The sequence below is a fragment of the Typopeltis vanoorti genome, chromosome 19, assembly GCF_054136105.1.
Source record: "Typopeltis vanoorti isolate ZY-2024b chromosome 19, IOZ_Tvanoo_1.0, whole genome shotgun sequence".
NCBI lineage: Eukaryota > Metazoa > Arthropoda > Arachnida > Uropygi > Thelyphonidae > Typopeltis > Typopeltis vanoorti.
The window spans coordinates 70,127,354-70,147,320 of NC_143567.1; the positions used below are offsets into that span (position 1 = coordinate 70,127,354).

The window sequence follows — 19,967 nt, forward strand, 5'->3', positions numbered from 1 at the left end:
CAAATAATAGACTAACAATAACCAACACTCTCTTTAAACATCCAAAGCCCCAAAGAAAATGGACATGGATATCACCAGACAGACAAACCAAGAATATGATAGACTATAATATTGTAAACCAAAGATGGAAATCAAGTATCCTAAACTGCAGATTGTGGATCAGACCATAAGCTAGTATTCGCAAATCTAAGAATAAAGTTAAAATCTGGAAGCACTTTTAGAGTCAAAAGGAGACTGAATGTAAAAAAACTACAAGACAACAATATTCTAAGAAAATATCAACTGGAACTAGATAAAAACCTGAAGGAACTACCAAAACAGAATATAAACATCGAAGAACATTGGTGCAAATTAAAGGAAATAATATTAAATTTGACAGAAAAAACAATAGGTTACATAGAAAGAGAGAAAGTAAAAAGGTTTGGATCTCGAATGAAGTAAAAAGGTTAAGCGATCAAAGGAAAAGCATGAAACTAAAACAGAACTATAACAGAAATGAATATAATAGATTAATCGGAGAAATTAGAAAACTAGTTAAAGAGACAAGAATAACTGGTTAGAAGAAAAATGCAAAATGACAGAAAAGCTATCAAAAGAAAATAACCTTCATAGATTATATAAAACAAATAGACCAAATTAGTAAGACACGGACAACAAAAATGATAATGATCAAAAACAAAGAGGGACAACTAATTGAAAGTAAAACAAAAAGAATGGCCAAATGGGAAGAATACTTCAAAGATTTATATAATAAAAACAGCTCCCAGGATATTACGATTCCAGCCACTGAAATGGAAGAGGAAACAAATATCTTTACCATAGAAATAATAGCACACAGAATAGAAAAACTCAAAACTTGGAAAGCACCTGGCATTGATCAAATATATGCAGAATTCTTAAAAGCAGAAAAGGAACAACTTCTGGAGACCATTAAAAACATTATTTGAAAGGACTACAAAAAGAAAAGCAGTGCCTACTGATTGGACCAAATCAGTCATAATTCCTATATACAAAAAAGGAGATAAAACAGAATACAATAATTACAGAGGCATTAGCCTCCTCAGTATTCCAAGTAAGGTTTTTACTAAAGTACTCCAAAAACAAATTAAGCCATATATAGAACTGGCACTAGGAGAAGAACAAGCCGGTTTCAGACCAGGGCTAAGCACAATTGATCAACTATTCACCTTAAGACAGCTAATAGAAAAGACACTAGAATACAATTTTAAAGTTGCTACATAAATTTCATAGACTTTCGTCAAGCATTTGATTTAATTCGTAGAAGAGAACTATGGAAAACTATGGCAGAATTTGGAATTCTCAACAAAACCATAAGAATAATAAAGACTCTATATGAGAAATCTGAAAGTGCAGTATGAATGGAGGACACCTTAACCAACTGGTTCCACACAGAGAGCAGAGTAAGACAGGGATGCAATCTGTCACCAGACCTGTTCAATTTTCCACTTGAAGAAGCAACCAATAAGGCCTTAAACAATGAAGACTCCGGAATCAAAATATATGGGGAAAATGTGACAAATTTAAAATTTGCTGACGACATTGCATTACTTGCAAGCACAGAAGAAAATCTACAGCGAATTTCTGATAAAATAAAGGAGGGGTGTATAAAATCTGGATTAAACATAAATATGCAAAATTATGCAAATAGGAAAAAGAAGCACCAATTTGGAAATTGATAGTAAGAATCTAGAGCAGGTAAAAAACTTCACCTACCTTGGAGGAGTTATTGAGTACAATGGTGAAATTATAAAAGATATAAACAGACGAATCAGTCAATCATCCCAAACTTTTGGACAACTTAATAAAATATGGAAGTCAAGAGACATCAAACAAGTAACAAAAGTAAGAAATCTATGAAACAATGGTCCTCCCAATACTCTTCTATAGAAGTGAATGCTGGAATCTCAAAAAGGCTGAAGAGAAAAAATTATTAGTTACTGAAATGGGTTGGCTAAGAAGATTACTTGGAGTATCTCTGCTGGATCGACTAAGAAATGAAGACATAAGGAAACGACTAAAACAAGAAATAACAATAATAGACAAAATCAAGAAAGAAGACTGTAATGGTTTGGCCATGGGAACAGAAAGACCACCATCTAAAGCCTTGAATACAATGATGGAAGGTAAAAGATCCAAAGAATGGCCCAGAATTAGATGGATAGACAAAATAAAAGAGGACCAGAAAACCAAATCGCAATAAGCGACACCAAACTGGACAGAATTGTTCGGACTCTTCTGGGACAGACAGAAGTGGAAAGAGTTCATTCAGCCTCATCATCATCCACATAGATGATGGAAGAGAGAAGAAGACATATCCATACCTTAAAATTGAGATCAAAACTTTTTGTGATCTTTATTGCTCCTCATTATTTCAAACTGATTTAAAAAGCTAACCTTGTGTAGTTGATTTCAATAATTTAGGAATGATAATAAAAATCCATATCTCAAATGCAAAATATTGCAAAATTGAATTCCATGCCAGCTTAAAGAAAATAACTTGCAGCTTAGCTTTTATTAATAATTTCATAAATCAGTTTTGGCAAGTATGAGTCCTTTTCAACTATATATCTGAAAATATAATTGTGCTCTGTTTATACAAATCTTTAGGCTCAATAGCATATTTCTTTAAAGTTTGTTTGGGAAGGAAATTAGGACTTTCCTTTCTTGAGTCAACTATGACATTCCATGTCATATTTACTTAGAATAAAGTAAATTAAATCATCCATAGAAATTTTCATCTTTAGTGAAAACATTTTTTTTTTATGTGACTCCTGCCCACAGATAGTTGTATATACCTATAGGGCATGAATACAATGGATGAACTAAGGATTTATTTATTTTATTATTTTTATCTTATTTTTATTTTTTATTTTTTGCATATTCCAGAAATCCCATTCTAGAGACCAAACATGGAATTTTTTCGAGCTACTTCAGAATTCCAGTAAACTGAGCAGATCTTGCACTGGATGATGAAATTCATCTTCCATCTAAAGACAATTATAAACATTTGTTTATAAACACTCTGCCAACAGTCATCATAAAGACAGTACCCTATCCATACTTTTTTAAAATTAATTTTTTCAGCTCTTCATTTTTTATATCTTCATTGCTCTTTTTCATCTAACACCACTGTTGATCAGCTGATCTTATCATATCCTAGTGTCACTCTTTCAAACCAGATAATATCAAACTGCTGAGCATGGCATCTGGGTACTACAAAGAGCTACCAGAGATTACACTTATAGAAGGTACATATCAGTGACACAAGTGAAATAAAGCTTCTCTTTAAGTGGTTTAACTGTCAACAATGTAATAAGGGACATTATACTGATTTTTTTTTTTTCCCTGCAAACCAAAATGTTTTCCCATCAGTGACTGTTTGGGAGGTATAGTTAGGTTAGGGTTAATGGCCTTATTAGCTTTCTCATCATCAAGTTCCTGATATGTACCTTCATGATTAATGATTAAATTTACATCATTACTAATCTCCTATCAACAGTTTTTCTCCAAATTAATATGTCATCTGTCAGGACTCCAATATTGTCATAACAAATATATCGGTCTTCTAGGGTACTTCCAACGGAATCAATCCACTTAGATCTTGGCTTTCCTCTCGGTTGATTTCCTGCCATCCTAGCATTAAAATTAAAAAAAAAAAAAAACTTGTTAACTGTTGCTAACCTTTCCTCTCCTGTTCTGTTTAAGTGAACAATACTATCTTGATTAGCACTTCTCACATATTCTTGAATGTCAACAATAAATATCAAGTTCCATCCTAATATCTTCATTTTGAAATTTGGTCACTGATGTCATGTGTTCACTCCTCTAATCTTTCTCAGAATGTATCTGTGGTCTCTAGTCTTTGATAGAGTTTTTTATTTCTATCCCAACTCAGATTCATAGCTTAAAACTAGTTTGGACACAGTCTTGTATGCTCCTAGTTCAGTGCTTTGGTTAATTTCTCTCTTATTTGAAATAAATGTATTCAACTGACTCTCCCACCATCTTTGCTTATTCTGTTGTCTGTTTTCATATTTTATATGCCATCTTCATTACACTCTGTGCCTAAATAGCCAAAATGTTTTATTTGCTCTATAGGTTCTTCATTGAGAATGCAGTTAGTTTCCTACGTCCCTGCTAATTTTTCGTAGTTTCATTTATTACTGATTTTCATGCCAAATTTGTTACAGCTGTCATTCAATTTAGTTAGGGAATCTTCACTGGATGTGTTTAAGAAGTAAATCATGTGTATAAAGTAAACAGCTGAGTTTTACATTTCTGATTCTAGTTTCAGGCCTAATGCCACTTTCCTTCATTTCTAATTGTCTTACTATGCCTTGTCATGTGCTTTTTTCAGTCCATAAAACTTAAGGTGCAGAACTTTGTTATGTTCCCATAATTTCTCAACTAGTTGTCATAAAGTGAAAATCTGGTGTTGGATCTATATTTGGCCTGGACCCAGCTTGTTCTTCAAGTTTCTCTTCTGCAATTTTTCTTAGCCTCTGCTAAGAGTATGCTTATATAAATATTACCTGGAACTTACTAGTGGAATTCCTGTGTAATTTTCACATTCAGTTTTATTCCTCATTTTACATATGGGGACTATAAGAGCTCTATTTTAGTCATCTGAGAGTGGTTCTTCTGATCTGGTCCTTTGAATTATGCATGATTTTTAGACTTCCATATCTGAACATTTCTGGATGAAAATCATCTACTCCAGCTGCTTTTCTACAGTTTTTCTAGCTCAAGTATTGATATGTACTCCTGTTTGCATTCTTCTTGAATATTTTCTACTGCTATTCTGTCACTGCTTTGTTTCATATAACAGCCTTTCAAAGTAATTACTTCAGACACCTATAATATCTTTATCCTCGGTTTTCATGTCACCTTTATTATCTTTGATTGCTTTTACTCTTTCCTCCATTTCTAAGTCTTTTCATTTTACCACCTTCCAGATATTTATCTTCTTACCAAAGTCTTTGTATGACTTTTGTTTTGCTCCTTCTACACATAGTTTAACTCTTACTTTTTTTTCTCTGTATTCTTTAAATGCACCTGCTGACTTATTTCTTGGAATTTGAGAAAAAATTGAAGCATCTGTGTGCATGTAATAAAAACTTAATATATAATTAATGCCAAAATGGGATTTGGGCAATGCCAAAGTACTTTGGAACTTTCTTTAAAAAGATGCTCATATTTATGGGTACATTTGTCTTAATTTGATATCATTCCAAAGGATCCTGTGGCTATACTATTTAATTATATCTTTTTGATTACATGTACACATGATTAATTTTTTTTTTTTTTAATTGCATGCATGCACACACACACACACTTCAATTGATTCTAATAGTATTAGTTTTTAAACTGACTGTCTTGCATGACTGTACAAAAGGAGAGATTCCATTTTCCATATAACTTCATTGTTCTTTAATTTTTTAATTTCCAACTGTATTACACTGATTATGATAATAAGTGAATCTAAATATTTGTAGTTAATCCATCTTAATTAAATATTTTTGAACTGCATCTATGTGTGCCATGGGGTTTCTTCAATTCACACAAAAATAAGCAAATAATATTTATTTAAAGCTACATATTTTAGCCTGAATATTATAGGCCATTATCACTGGGTGTTAGTTAGTTACATGGTAGAATGCAGACAATGGATTGATTTGAAATAGTGAGAGCCGTATGGTGTTATGCATACAACAGCAGTGCGAAGATATAAATGAAGAAACATTGTATTATTAGTTTTTAATTATCTGTATTAAAAAAAAAAAAAAAAAAAAAAAAACTCTTTAATGATGTGTGATTAGAACAAGACTTCCCATATCTTAGATAGTGAAAGACAATCATTCTGGTTTAAGTTCAAACAGTAAAGTAAGGCTGCAGCAATTTATTTAAATAAATATTGCAATTTGTAGCAATACAGATGAATTAAGCAGTTTTCAGACTGTAGGATATTGTGGTCTGTCTATTCCATGCTTTGCCAAACCTAATTTCTCAGATTTCCTGTTGCTGATGTAAGATTGGTGTTCCTGTATTCTTTTTTCCACAGTGCGTCCAGTTTGTACAAAGTAAGAACGATGTCACTCACAAGGAACTTGGTAGATTCTGGGAATAGCTGGAAGGGGGGTAGGAGTGGCATTTATCTATGGAAGATGGAAACTATGATGATAATTTATTGATAGAAAGAAAAGTAGCCATTAAGTTGTATTTCTTAAGAATTCTGGAAATTGGTTCTTCTGAGGTGCCAGATATGTATGGTACTCAACATATTTGTTTCCTTGTGGGAAGCTTTTGGTATTGAGATCACGCTATAATGTAAATAAAGAGTTTAATAATAAAAATAAACAATTATAACAATACAAGTTTCGTAAGTCGTCAGACTTACATCAGCAGGGGAGTGCAAAAACGTTTTACACAACAAAAGACTAGAAACAATTAATTACACATATTAGATATTATCATAACTTCACAAGTAGTACATGCAAATAAGAAACCAGAATAAAAACTATTATGACTATTTTTTGCCTATTTTTGTTTAAGAGTCTCCCTTTTATAATGTCATTGGCTTTTTTCTCTGTTTTTAGGGCATTACTGATGTTTTAAAGACAGATACATGAAGAATATATTGGAAGAATAATTTTGGACATACATTTGTAGGATGTTCTTGGTTGTCTTCTTATTCGGTGGCATCTGTCGTATGGCAATATACATTTCTATTACTGCTGAAGTATGACTGAAAGGAGGGGGGGGAGGAGTTGGAAATGCAGAGAAAGAGAGAGAGAGAGAGATGTAGGAGAATTGTGGGTGAGGCAAGAGGTATGCGAAATCTTAAAACCTGGGTTTTAAGATTTGGCTGGGCTGAGAATTCTTTGGGAAGAAGGTGAAAAATAGAAAATTTTTTGGAGAAAGATAGAATATCATGGAACAAGATTAGGGGGTGGGAGTAACAGGGTATGAGTTGTTTGGACAATGCATCATCATCAGAGCTCATGGGAAAAGTGGAGGCTATGTCATGTCGGCTTGGTGTTTTAGAAGGGTAACATGGAAATTTTTCTGTCTGGGACAGACAGAAAGTTTTCAAGTAAAGTTGGCTTGCATCAAGGGTTGGCATTAAGTCCGTTTCTGTTTAACATTGTGATGGAGGTGGTGACGGAGGAGGTGAGAGAAGATGCGCCTTGGACAATGTTGTATGCAGATGACATCTTGCTGTGTGCAGATTCAAGAGAAGAAGCGGGAACTAAACTGGAAAGATGGAGAAAAGTACTGGAAGAGAGGTATGAGACTGAGCAGAAGTAAGACAGAGTATATGTGTTGCACAGTGGGCGTTGGCCACGAGATAGACCTGGAGCAGGAAGGAAATTCATTAGGAAGGTGAGGGACTTTAGATACTTAGGTTCAACAGTGGAAGAAGATGGAGTAACTGAGAAGGAAGTGGGATGCAGGATACAAGCGGATTGGAGGAACTGGAGAGAGATGGCTGGAGTGTTATGCGATAAGAGGGTGCCGATCAATCTGAAAGGCAAAATCTATAGGACAGTAGTGAGGCCAGCTATGACGTATGCTACAGAAACTGTGGCCTTGAGGAAAAATAACATCAGCAGGATGGAAGTAGCAGAGATGAGAATGCTTAGGTGGATGTGCGGTGTGACCAGAAAGGATCGTCTGAGAAATGAACTTCGCTCCTAAGTTCATAACTTAAAGTTACGAACTTAGGAGCGAAGATACAGGAGGCAAGGTTGAGATGGTTTGGTCATGTGATGAGGAGGAAGGACGGATATTTGGGAAGAAGGGTCATGCAGACGGATGTGCAAGGAAGGAGGAAGCGTGGGCGGCCAAAGAAGAGATGGAGGGAGCTGGTAGAAGAGGACTTGAGGATGAAGAACTTGGATGTGGTGACAGCCCAAGAGAGGAGGATGTGGAGGAGACTCAACATCAACAGTGACCCTACTTAAGTGGAAGAAGCTGCAGAAGAAGAAGAAGAACATGGAAATTTTTCCAGAAATAATACCAGAATAAAAACGTTAAATTCATTACTGTTTGTGCATTGGAACTGGTCCAAAACAGTTCCAGCTAGGATATGATGGAACTAGGATATGACATGTATGATGCCAACATTCTGTGGCATCAAACATGTCATATCCTAGGTCCATGGCAGTTAGATTTTTAATGAGAGCAGGCCATACTTGGTGAGAGATTGAGCCTTGATTTTTTACATTGTGTGGGGATCCTAAGCATTAGCGAGACTTCCTTGAACTTTCTTGTAAAACAATCATCATCATCAAATTCCTGACATATACCTCCCCTCCCCAGTGGGTGTACAGGATCTTATGATAGTACTACATGAAAAGTTGCATCATTACTAACTTCCTATCAACAATTTTCCTCCAGATTAGTCTGGAGGAAAATTGTTGCACTTTTTACTGTATCACTCCACCTACATCTTTCTTCCTCTGGGCCTTTTTCCCGCCATCCTGACAGAGAACACTTGTTTAGCTAATCTTTCCTCTCCCATTCTGTTGCCACACCACCTGAGATTAGCTCTATTAACACATTCCTGAATGCCAACAATGTCAAGTGTCAAGTTCTTTCCTAATAGCCTCGTTTTTAACATCAACTGCCATTGATGCTATCTGTTCATTCTCCTAATCTTTCTCAGGATTCACATATCTGTGGTCTTCAAAACAGTCTTGTAACCAGTCTTGTAAAACAGTTATGATCAATATATGGCATTTTTGTTTGTTGCCAAACTACTTCGTGGTATGTGGAATACCAAGCTTGATTCTGTTTTTGACGTCTTTTATGAGTTCAGACATGTGGATCTCCCTTGACTTTGCTTGGTTTTTTCATGGAATGATGATGTGGAAGTTTTGGTGAATATAAGAATCTAGAGTAACATCAAAAGCTACTTTGATGTTGTACTCACAGAGCAACATAGCCACTTTGTCTGTAACACTCTTGATGTAAGGTAACGTGATTGCATCTTTAAAATCTTAAAATTCTTAAAATTGCATGTTTTATGAAAGTGATCAGCTGGTATTAATACACTTCTTGGAAAGAAGTCAACAGACACCATATGTGAGGAAAAAAGCCATGACACCCACTTTACTGAGGTGTAGGCATATAATGAGTATTGGACTGTTGTGAGGCAAACGTCCCTTGACCTCACACGTGCTCCAATTCATCCCATAGATGTTCAATAGGATTGAGATCAGGACTTTGTGGAGGCCATTCAAGTATGGTGATGTTCATTTCTACAAACCACGCAGTTACAGCAACAGCCTTATGACATTGTACATTGTCTTGATGAAAGAAATAATGGGTCAGTTCCATAGAAATGCCACAAAGTAGGAAGCTTTGCATTGTCCAGAATTTTCAGATACCTCTCGGAGTCCAATGTTTGTGCCACTGCAAACAGAAGTTCAAGGCCAAACCAGAAAAAAGAGGACCACACCATCACACTGCCACCTGCGAATTTCATAGATGAGGTTATGCACTCTAGTAAGAGACATTCACTGGGCATCTGCCATGCCCACATCTGTCCATCTTTGGTAGAGTGTGTAGCATAATTTGTCACTCGTAACACAGCTTTTCAGTCTTCTACATCCCACAGTACATGCTCTTTGCACCACTGAAGATGACACTGCAGGCACTTCCGTGGAGTTCTAAGACTCATCGTGGGAGACCCAAACTATTAACACAATATCTATTATACCTCTCCTTGAAACCATTAACAGTCAAAGTGCAACTGACTCAGGCCACCCATTCCATTCATTCATTTACCACTCTCAAAGAAAAAAATCTAGTCCTCACACTCTTATCCAACTTCCAGAGATGACTTCTTGTTCTGCTCCTTCTAGCCAAGTATTGAAACATTTCACCTGCATCAATCCTATAAAATCGTTTAAGTAACTTAACTGTTTCTATCATATTCCCTCGTTTTTGTCCATCAACCAACTTCTGCAGTCCACACAACCTCAGTTTATTCTCGTAGTGAACGTTCCACAGACCACTCATCATCTTGGTTACTCAACTCTGAATCCTCTCCACCACTTCCTCATCCCCAAGACACACAGGAGACCAGACCTGAGTGCAGTAATTCAGATATGGTTGCATCAAGGCCTTACAAAGAGGAATAACAACTTCCTTATCTTTACTTGTTAGTGTGTTCTTCAATAGCCAAGTAATCTTATGAGCTATCTTAGAAATATGACCTCTAAACTTCAACTCTCTGTCTCCCACAACCACCACCCCCTAAATCCGTAGCTTTATCTATTTCCTGGTTTACAGTTCTATCAACGTAGTACGCAGCTTATAATGTGTTTATCCAAAAATGCATAACTTTCCACTTTTCCACTGAATATTGAATGTTATAAGGAGGATCCTAGAAGAACTTTCTAGGTAGATTTTGGTAGGCTATCTGAAAGTAGTTTTTCTTAAATATTTAATGCTATAAATCATGATTGTTATATCTCAGAACTGTACTGTATATTCAGAGCCACAGAAATCCACTTTCCAGAGACAAGTTGCGGTTAAATTTTCAGCTTTTGTTCTAAATGCATTCAGAATATATTGCCTTATTTTCTTTGTATAATTATTTTTTTTTTCCCCATTTTAAGGCATCTCGTTCACTATCAGATTATTTGATTATGGTGACCTCCAACAAATATAATAAAGAAGTTTTATTTTCAACCAGGAGATAGTATTTTATGTAATTAATGCCTATGTGTATACTGTTTGTCCCTGCCGAAAGTTAGTTTGCATGAAGCTACTTTTAAAGATATGCCTCACTGTTGTTTCCAAAATATGAAGTAATTCCAATCTATGACAACAGACCACACTATTTCTCTCGCCCGTGTTATAAACTTAAGCCTATCCTGTGCCTGCAGATTAATTTTGAAATAGAGAAATATTCTCAAAACATTTCATTTTTTATAACTGGCAAGTCATCACCTTCTTTATAAAAATTAGATACCATTAAAAAATAATAATGAAATAAATAAATTTAAGGAGACCAATTTTCATTTGTTTCACTGCCAACTGTGATACGAAAGAAGACAAATTTATTTTCTTATTCTCTCCACACCCTCTTTAACCCTTGAGTAGGTATGCAGTTGTAATATAGTGTTAGCATAAACTTATTTTCACAATTCCCAACATGAATTATCTTAGTGTAATTATATACTTAAACCTTTTATATATAATATAAAGTTTTAAGTCCAGAAAGGAGAGACAGTCGTTGGATTCCAGTTCGAAGGTAAAATTGATATTTTCATGAAACTTGTTGAGGTGGTCTAGAAACAAATTGAGGTTGTTGATACTGTGTTCTCAGATGAGGAATATATCGTCTATATAACGATACCAAGTCTATATAAAGAAAAAGCAATTAATTCCTCTACTCTTAAACCAAAAATTTGGTATCGTTATATAGACGATATATTCCTCATCTGGGAACACTGTATCAGCAACCTCAATTTGTTTCTAGACCACCTCAACAAGTTTCATGAAAATATCAATTTTACCTTTGAACTGAATTCCAATGACTGTCTCTCCTTTCTGGACTTAAAACTTATGAGATGCGCTGAAAATATCAAAATCTCAATTTTTAGAAAACCGACTCACACGGACAGATACCTTCATGCTTCTTCCCATCACTACCCTCCACAAAAATTTGGTATTATTTCAACCCTGGCACATCAAGCCAGATCTTTACTTACAGATGAAACAGAAATTGAAAATGAACTCCATTTACTTAAAAGGACTTTTGTCAACAATGGTTTCTCTCTTAAAACAGAGATTGATAAATTTTTCTCTTTCCATCACTCTACTGCTACTGAAGATGCTTCTCCCCCAAGAGCTTTTATGTCATTGCCATACATCAGCTCTCTCTCTCTCCCCAAAACTAGCAAAAATTCTTAAGAAATTCAACATTATTATTATTGTTGTTGTTGTTCCGGGCAACTCCAAGGAGTCGACAGACTCATCAAGGGAGGCCCTAACATCATGTCAAGAACAACTATGCGACATTCACACAGTATCTATCATACCTTGCCTTGAACTCATTCACGGTCATAGCACCCACAACAGACCCTGGAATCTTATTCCACTCATTCACTACTCTCCAAGTAAAAAACCTAGCTCTGACACCCTTGTCAACCACGCTCTTGCCCAGCTTCCATTCATGGCCCCTAGTCCTCCCACCACCAGTCATATTTTCAAAAATATCTTCTGGATCAATCTTATAGAAACCCTTCAGTAATTTGAATGTCTCAATCATATCACCCCTTCTTCGCCTATCGACCAATTTCTGCAACTCACAAATCTTCAACCTATTCTCATAAGGTTCGTTCCACAGACCTGCTATCATCTTGGTCACTCGTTTCTGGATCCTCTCCACTTCCTCCCCATCACGAAGAAACCCTGGTGCCCATAACTGGGCACAGTAGTCCAGATGGGGTCTTATCAAGGCTCGATACAGAGGAACAACAACTTGTTTGTCTCTGCATGTTAAAGTATTTTTCAGAAGCCAAGTGATTTGGTGAGCTGTTTTAGTCACTTTTGCAATGTGCCCCGTAAACTTCAATTCCCTATCCACCAACACTCCCAAATCCCTGGCCTCATCAATCTCCTGGAGTACGGTTCCACCAATGCGATATACTGCTGCTATTCTTTTCACCCCAAAGTGCATAACTTTACACTTTGACACATTAAATTGACATCTATTTTTCCTAGCCCAGTCCTCCAAACTATCCAAATCATCCTTTAAAATTTTGACATCCTGTGCGCTCACAATTGCTCTACCCAACTTTGCATCATCAGCAAACAAGTGAACACTTCCTCTCAAATCCTTTCCTATATCATTGATGAACAAATTGAAAAGCAGTAGTCCAAGAACAGAACCCTGTGGCACTCCACTAGTCACAAGCCATCTTTTATACTCCACTCTTGAAGAAACCACTCTCTGGTATCTCTCCTTCAACCACCCTCCTACCCATCTCACCAACCCTATATCTATCCTCATCTGCTCCAGTTTACTGATTAGGGTTCTATGTGGTATCCTATCAAAAGCCTTGGCAAGGTCCAGTAGTATTACTGTAAACCCATTACCCCTATCCAGTTCAGCCGTCAATGTGTTATAAAACGTGAGCAAGTTACCGAGGCATGATCTACCCTTCACAAAACCATGTTGTCCCCCATCCCATACAATATCCCATTTTCATCTATCCAATCCTGTATTCTTTTCTTGACTAATTTCTCTAAGACCTTGACAATGATTCCTGATATGCTAATCGGTCGGTAATTTACAACAGCAGTCTTGGAACCACCTTCATGCAGTGGAACTATTTTCCCATCTTTCCACCCCCTCGGGACTAACCCAGACCCGAGACTCAAATTAAACAAAATGGTCAAGGGTACTGACATTTCTTTAGCTGCTTCTCATACAACACGAACTGGTATACCATCCAATCCCACAGACGTATTGACATTGAGGTTATGCGATAGACTACTCACCTCCACTTCATTCACCACAATTCCCGTATAATCTACTGGTTTATTCGTTTCTGCAATGTCACCACCTGGATGATTTATTCTTGCAAAGTGCTCACTCAGTAACTCAACTATATCAACTGATTCAGTTACCTCCCTACCATCAGCATTCTTTAAAATCATTCTGCCATGTACATTTTTCCTTTTACTTGCTACATATCTGAAAAACTGTTTAGGATTCTCTTTAGCCTGCATGGCCAATGTTCTTTCGTAATCCTTTTTTTACCACACTCGTTACCCTTCTGGCCTGCGCTTTATACCGTTCACGTGCCTGCCTGTCACCTGTCTCCTTAAATTCCCTCCATAGTTGTTTCTTTTTTTGCAGCTCAAGCTTAATGGTGTTATTCATCCATTTAACCCCTACTTGATTTATTATTCGGACTCTAGGTATACAGTCAGCCATTGCTTCATGCAAACACTTCTTAACTACCTCCCATGCACTATCGACTTCTAGTCCTTGCAGTTGTACATGCCATGGCACTGAACCAATCAAACTCCTAAGCTTGTCATACTTTCCAGCCCAATAATTCAACACGTACCCTGTCTTAAATGAAAATTCTACACCTTTAGCCACTTCCCAAGTCAAGACCCTATGATCACTCTCACCAATTGGTGGCAATATGGTCATATTTGTTACAGCCAAATCCTCAGATGTAATTACTAGGTCAAGCACTCTCTGACCCCTAGTATTTTCCATTACATGCTGTCGCAGATAGTTATCCCTTAATAACTGCATAAAATCCAATTCCTTCCTCCCGTGTGTCCTCTCCTCACTCCAATCAATGCGACCATAGTTGAAATCTCCCATAATAATCACCCTCCTTCCACTCATTTCTTCTATTTGCTTGTGCATACTGTCACCACCATCTTTTCCATCACCTGGTCTATAGCAGCACCCAATTGTATATTTAGTTCTGCTAGCCGCAATCTCACACCAAATTGCCTCAAATGTGCTCTTTTCTCTATCCTGCAATTCAACTTCTATTCTCCTTGGCTGCAGCTCATCAGCTATCATCAACAATACTCCTCCTCTCATTTTATTCTCCCTGTCATTTCTGAACACACTATACCCATCACATTCAATCCCACTAGCTATATCATCTACAGTCAGCCATGTTTCACTAATACCAATAACCTGTGGTCTGGAAGTGCCAACCATGGCCAAAAACTCTTCCATTCTTGTTCCTAATACTCCTAGCATTAGTGTACATGAATTTAAGACCCCCATTAGCCCCAACCCTACCTTGATGCCTTATATTAACTATCCCACCTCTGATTTGTTGTCCTTATTTGCTCAGGCATATTATATTCATTCTTACATTCAACTGCCTCCCTAAGGACTGTATATCTACTCCTTCCCCCCCCCCTTAATAAATCTAGTTTCCCTGAATTTGCACATCCACCACATTCAGCAACACTTTCTCAAGTCTTCTTACACCGTAACCATTCAAATGCAAGCCATCCATCTTATATAGATCCTTTCGCCCATCAAACTCACTCCACACGTCCACAAATTCCACACCATTCGTCATACATAACTCACACATAAAGTCATTTGCAATTATGGCCCTCCTTTTAAACATTTCATTGTCATACCATGGCAAAAGACTAATCATTCTAACTCTCTCACTCTTTTCTTTTGCTACCTCAAACAATTCATTCAGGTCTTCTATCATTTCCATTATGTCTCCTTTCAAATCATTTGTACCTGCCTCAACAATCATTTCTTTCACCCTTTCCTTTTGCTCTCTAATAGACTCAGTTACATCCTTTATGGTCGCACCAGGTTGGTACGATTTTGTCAAATCCTCTACTATCACACCTCGTAGTAACGAGTCTCCATACAGCACTCTATCCTTCATTTTGTTCGTGTTCACACTCATACGTCAATTTTTCCTGTCATACTTTTTATTATTGGCTGGTTCATTCAGTTGACTTTTGCTCATACGCTCTAGCTGCTGTTTTGCCCTTTGTATCGCACCATTCAACAACGCGATCTCACTCATTGCGTCTATCTCATCTTTTTTATTCTCAGTAAAACCATTAATACTATCATTCACACTCTCACAATTCTCTGGTACAACCTCGCCATTTCTTGTCATATCCCTATTTTCTTCATTCTGAAGTTTGACAAAAATATCACGCTCACGATCCGAAATACTCTTCAATTTCTCATTCTCCCTACATTTTCTACACACATTCACTCCTTTATTATCATCTAACCACACTCCGACCGCACTCCGCAAAGCGTACATTTCGCAGCTAGTACACTGAATCATCTCTTTTATACTACCATACTTTGATAAAGATGGCGAACCATCATTACTGGCTGCATTTTCCTTCGTACTGGAGCCATATTTACTTGCAACTTATTTTATCAAATTATAACACACCAAAAACACACAAAAAGATGCACTAAGAGACGCAAGGCAAACAAAACTATGCAATATTAAATAAATTTATCAACAATAACTGAAAATAATACTTATCTTATCCAGAGCTTTCACGAACACTACACTAGAACATTAGTACTTGCTTCACTATGTTTCCAAAACTTCACTCCATACTAAATAAACCTAAAGTGAAATATCTCCCAACTCAGTATCCAGGAGTCTACAAGATTTTGTGTGAATGTGGAAAACCATATTATGGCCAGACAGCTAAATCCATCCTTTTGCATATGGAAGAACACCAAAGAAACATTTCCTACAATAGGACCGGAGCCGGCACTCTTTCTAGCCACGTTCTCTTCTCTATTAACTCGGATGAAGGCCGCCAACACCTCGTAGACTGGCCAAAAACATCTAATATCCATGTGTGTTATGATGAACTCGAAAGAAAGATCATCGAATCTAGAGAAATTTCACTAGATTCATCCCATATTAACAGCAGCCTTTGCTTCAATCTCTCTGACACACACACGTCGCCTCTGTTCAGTATTGGCGCACTCATGGCAGCTGACGCACGTAGTCAACTTTAATTTAGAACTCAAGCTCACATTCCTGTTTTTAAAATGTACTGTTGTCTTTTATACTAGATCTGTTGATGTAATTTTATCATGTCTCTGTCATTTTTTGTAATTCTTTGCCTGTGATACCTGAAGAAGTTGAATCATTCAACAAAACTAGTTGTATCTTAATATTATACCTTGTTGTTTTTTCATTCTTGGTATATAGTCATTCAAACTAATTTTATATATATATATAACTTTGTGCTGCTGACAAACTCTAAATTACTACAAGATATTTGAGGCACATTTTAAGTAGATGCATTTTATAAATGTATTTTTTATTTATTTTGCAAAATATTAAAAATGTTTATTAAAAATACATCCTCTCTCCAAAAAGAAACTGAACTTTTGATATAAAATAAAACACAGGCCAATTATAATTATTCAAATCATTTATTTCAATCAATATACTCTCTCTCTCTCAGCTTTGATACAGCATTTGGCACGATTAAATATTTCATTAAATGAGTTTTTTATATCGGTTTTTGGGATACTGTTGAGGGTCATGTTTACTACCGCTTGAACGTTTTCAATGGTGTTGTATTGCTTTTCTTTCATCAGCAGACGAAGTCAGGGGAAGAGAAAGAAGTAACAGGGTGCTAAATCAGGTGAATACGGCAAGTGAAGCAACACACAAACTTGGGTTTTGCTCAAAAACTGTCTCACAATGTTGGAACGATGAGATGGTGCATTATCATGCATAAGTGACCAGCTGCCTGCATCACAATAATCATGCCGTACGCGATGAAGTTTCGCTATCAATTGCTTCAAAACTTAGAGATAAAACTTACCATTGATAGTTTGGCCAGACAGAATGAATTCTTTGTGGATAATGCCCTTGGAATCGTAGATACAAATCAGCATTGTCTTTACTTTTCACTTCTCCGAGCGATGTTTTTTCGGATGCCCCTCTTCTGGTGATCTCCACTCAGCACTCTGGTGCTTTGTTTCAGGCTCATACTCAAAACACCACATTTCATCACCAGTAACGATCGTTTCAAGAAAGTTTGAGTCCTTACGAGCAGTTTTAATGAGGTCCTTGCAGTGTTCAATTCGATACTTTTTTGGTTTCAGTCAACTTGTGAGGAACAAATCGCAAATTCAATTTACAAAGGCCCAGACTCTTGGTCAAAATGTTGTGCATAGTTGATTTTGGAATCCCCAATTCATCTTCAATCAATCTCATGGATGATTTTGGGTTTCTTTGATGAAATCATGCACTTTTTGGATGTTAACTTCACTCATTCCAGTTTTTGGACGGCTCGACTTTTCGCCATCCTCAAGCGTCTCAAGGCCACTTTGAAATCACTTAAACCACTCGTAAACTTGAGTACAGAATAAGCATTCATCACTGTATGCTTTTTGAAGCATTTGGCGCATTTTGATAAAACTTTTACCAAGTTTAACACAAAAGTCAATCGCAACTCTGTTTGAAACTCATTTTCCGACCATTCGTCAAAACACACTGTCACTCTTGGCACGATAATTCGACTTCTAATGAAACAAATGCCATAAACAGTTGACACAACACTAATGAAGGTTGCCGCTTTCGACAACAAAAATATACAACAGGTTGCGCCACTTGTTTCTTCTATTTTCGAAAAGTTCAGTTTCTTTTTGGACAGAGGGTGTAGATTCCAAAATATTTGAATCCTGAAGTGCTTTTTTAATATAGCCTGTTGTAAAGCTAAATTCAATAAAATTCACTCTCTTTAGAAACTTCATAGGCTCAGTAGTAGATCGGTATCAAAATGACCTGAAATGTAAAGAATTTTCAGTTATTGCTGATGTCATTTAAACAAAAATTAGTTAAGGTAATCAAGATGTAGTGAGTCTTCTTCTAGATACGTCTACAGGTATTTCATATGAGAAGAAACTTATCCATTAGATGAAATGCATAAATAAAAATGAAACAGGCAGTTTGTTTACACACACCTTTTACCACAATTCATGCTATGGGCAAGTAACATTTTTTTGTGACAAATGGTTTTTCTGGAACCTTGTGTATATATATATATATATATATATATGTATATTATTATGTATATATATATATATTCAGCTATAACATAGTTGTTAAAAAGACTTATCTTCTGGGGGTGGGGGGATGAAAGTACTCTCATAATATATTTGTTGAATTTATGTAAACCATTTGTCAAAATTCTTGTTTTTTTATTAGACATGGTTTATATGATGTTACGTTACTCTCTACTGATGGTGTTGAATATCCTTGTCATCGCTGCATTCTTGTTGGAAGATCAGAATATTTCAGAAGCATGCTTGCCTCTGGATGGATTGAGGTAAATTGCTTTTTATTAAATAGTACAAAAGTAAAATACTGTGAAGTATTTCTTGATAAATAACAGACCTATGATTTAAAATGGTAAATTAAAATTCAGCTAAAGTTTAATGTTACTCTTAAACTTTTAGGCATCCAGTAATAAAGCCCTGCCTTTGCCACTCGCTTCGAAAGTTATGGAAGTTGTTCTTGATTATCTATATACTGATGATGCTCCATCTTTATTTGGTTAGTACGTTTTCTTTAGGAGCGTAATTTCATAATTAAAAAAAAAGTTGATTTAATTTTTTTAAGAAAAATATTTTTATAATATATAATATAATATTGTAATATTTATTGTATAATTGTTATTGCTAATCACTGTAGCTGATATAACTTTTTGAAAATAATGTTTGATTGCATTTAGTATAAATGCTATCAGTCATGCTTGATTTTGAAAGGCTTCAAAAGTAATAAAACCAGGGACTATGTCCTGTAAAAATCAAGTTGCAAAACTGATATGATATTTAAGGGATCTTAAACTTCATTTTATATTTGCATATGCTTAAATTTTTCATTCGTTCTCTCTTAGAAATCATAAATTAAGGCAAAATGTCATTCAGTTTTTTTTACCAGATCACATCTGACAGTTTTCTTGGCTTCATCAGTTTGAGGTAGGGCATTCCCATCGCTATAAAACACAACTTGCAATCTTTTTGGCTGAAAGTGTGTATAACCTTGCACTTTTGACACATTAAACTGTCAACCAATATTCTTTGGCTACAAAATCAGTCTATTCATATTCTGCAGGACCTCTGTAATCTTTATTGACTATTTTCCTCTCCAGTTTGGCATCGTCAGGAAGCAACTGAATATTCCCATTACATCATTTCCGATATTGTGCAAACTGAACAGCTTCAGCAGGCCACATATACATACTTCTACCAGGTCTAATTCCCAACTATCCTGTTTCTTCAAAATGACTAATCATTCATTGCAAAGCACATCAAGATAGTGGACTTCATCAACATTTGTTCAGGCAATGAAATTCACAGAGTGCAGCAATAGCATTGCAGTTGTTTAGGTAGTACAGCCTCATGA

The 19,967-nt window shown here is 36.1% G+C and overlaps 1 protein-coding gene across 2 annotated transcripts in view; it reads left to right on the forward strand.

The window, feature by feature from the left end:
* LOC150096231 (inhibitor of Bruton tyrosine kinase) overlaps positions 1-19,967 on the forward strand; it is a 334,746-nt gene that overhangs the window by 181,448 nt on the left and 133,331 nt on the right. For both annotated transcript variants that reach the window (XM_090408899.1, XM_090408900.1), the window contains 2 exons: positions 18,768-18,888; positions 19,019-19,115. In XM_090408899.1, the coding sequence (XP_090265025.1) occupies positions 18,768-18,888; positions 19,019-19,115 (218 nt within the window). The remainder of the gene's footprint in view (positions 1-18,767; positions 18,889-19,018; positions 19,116-19,967) is intronic.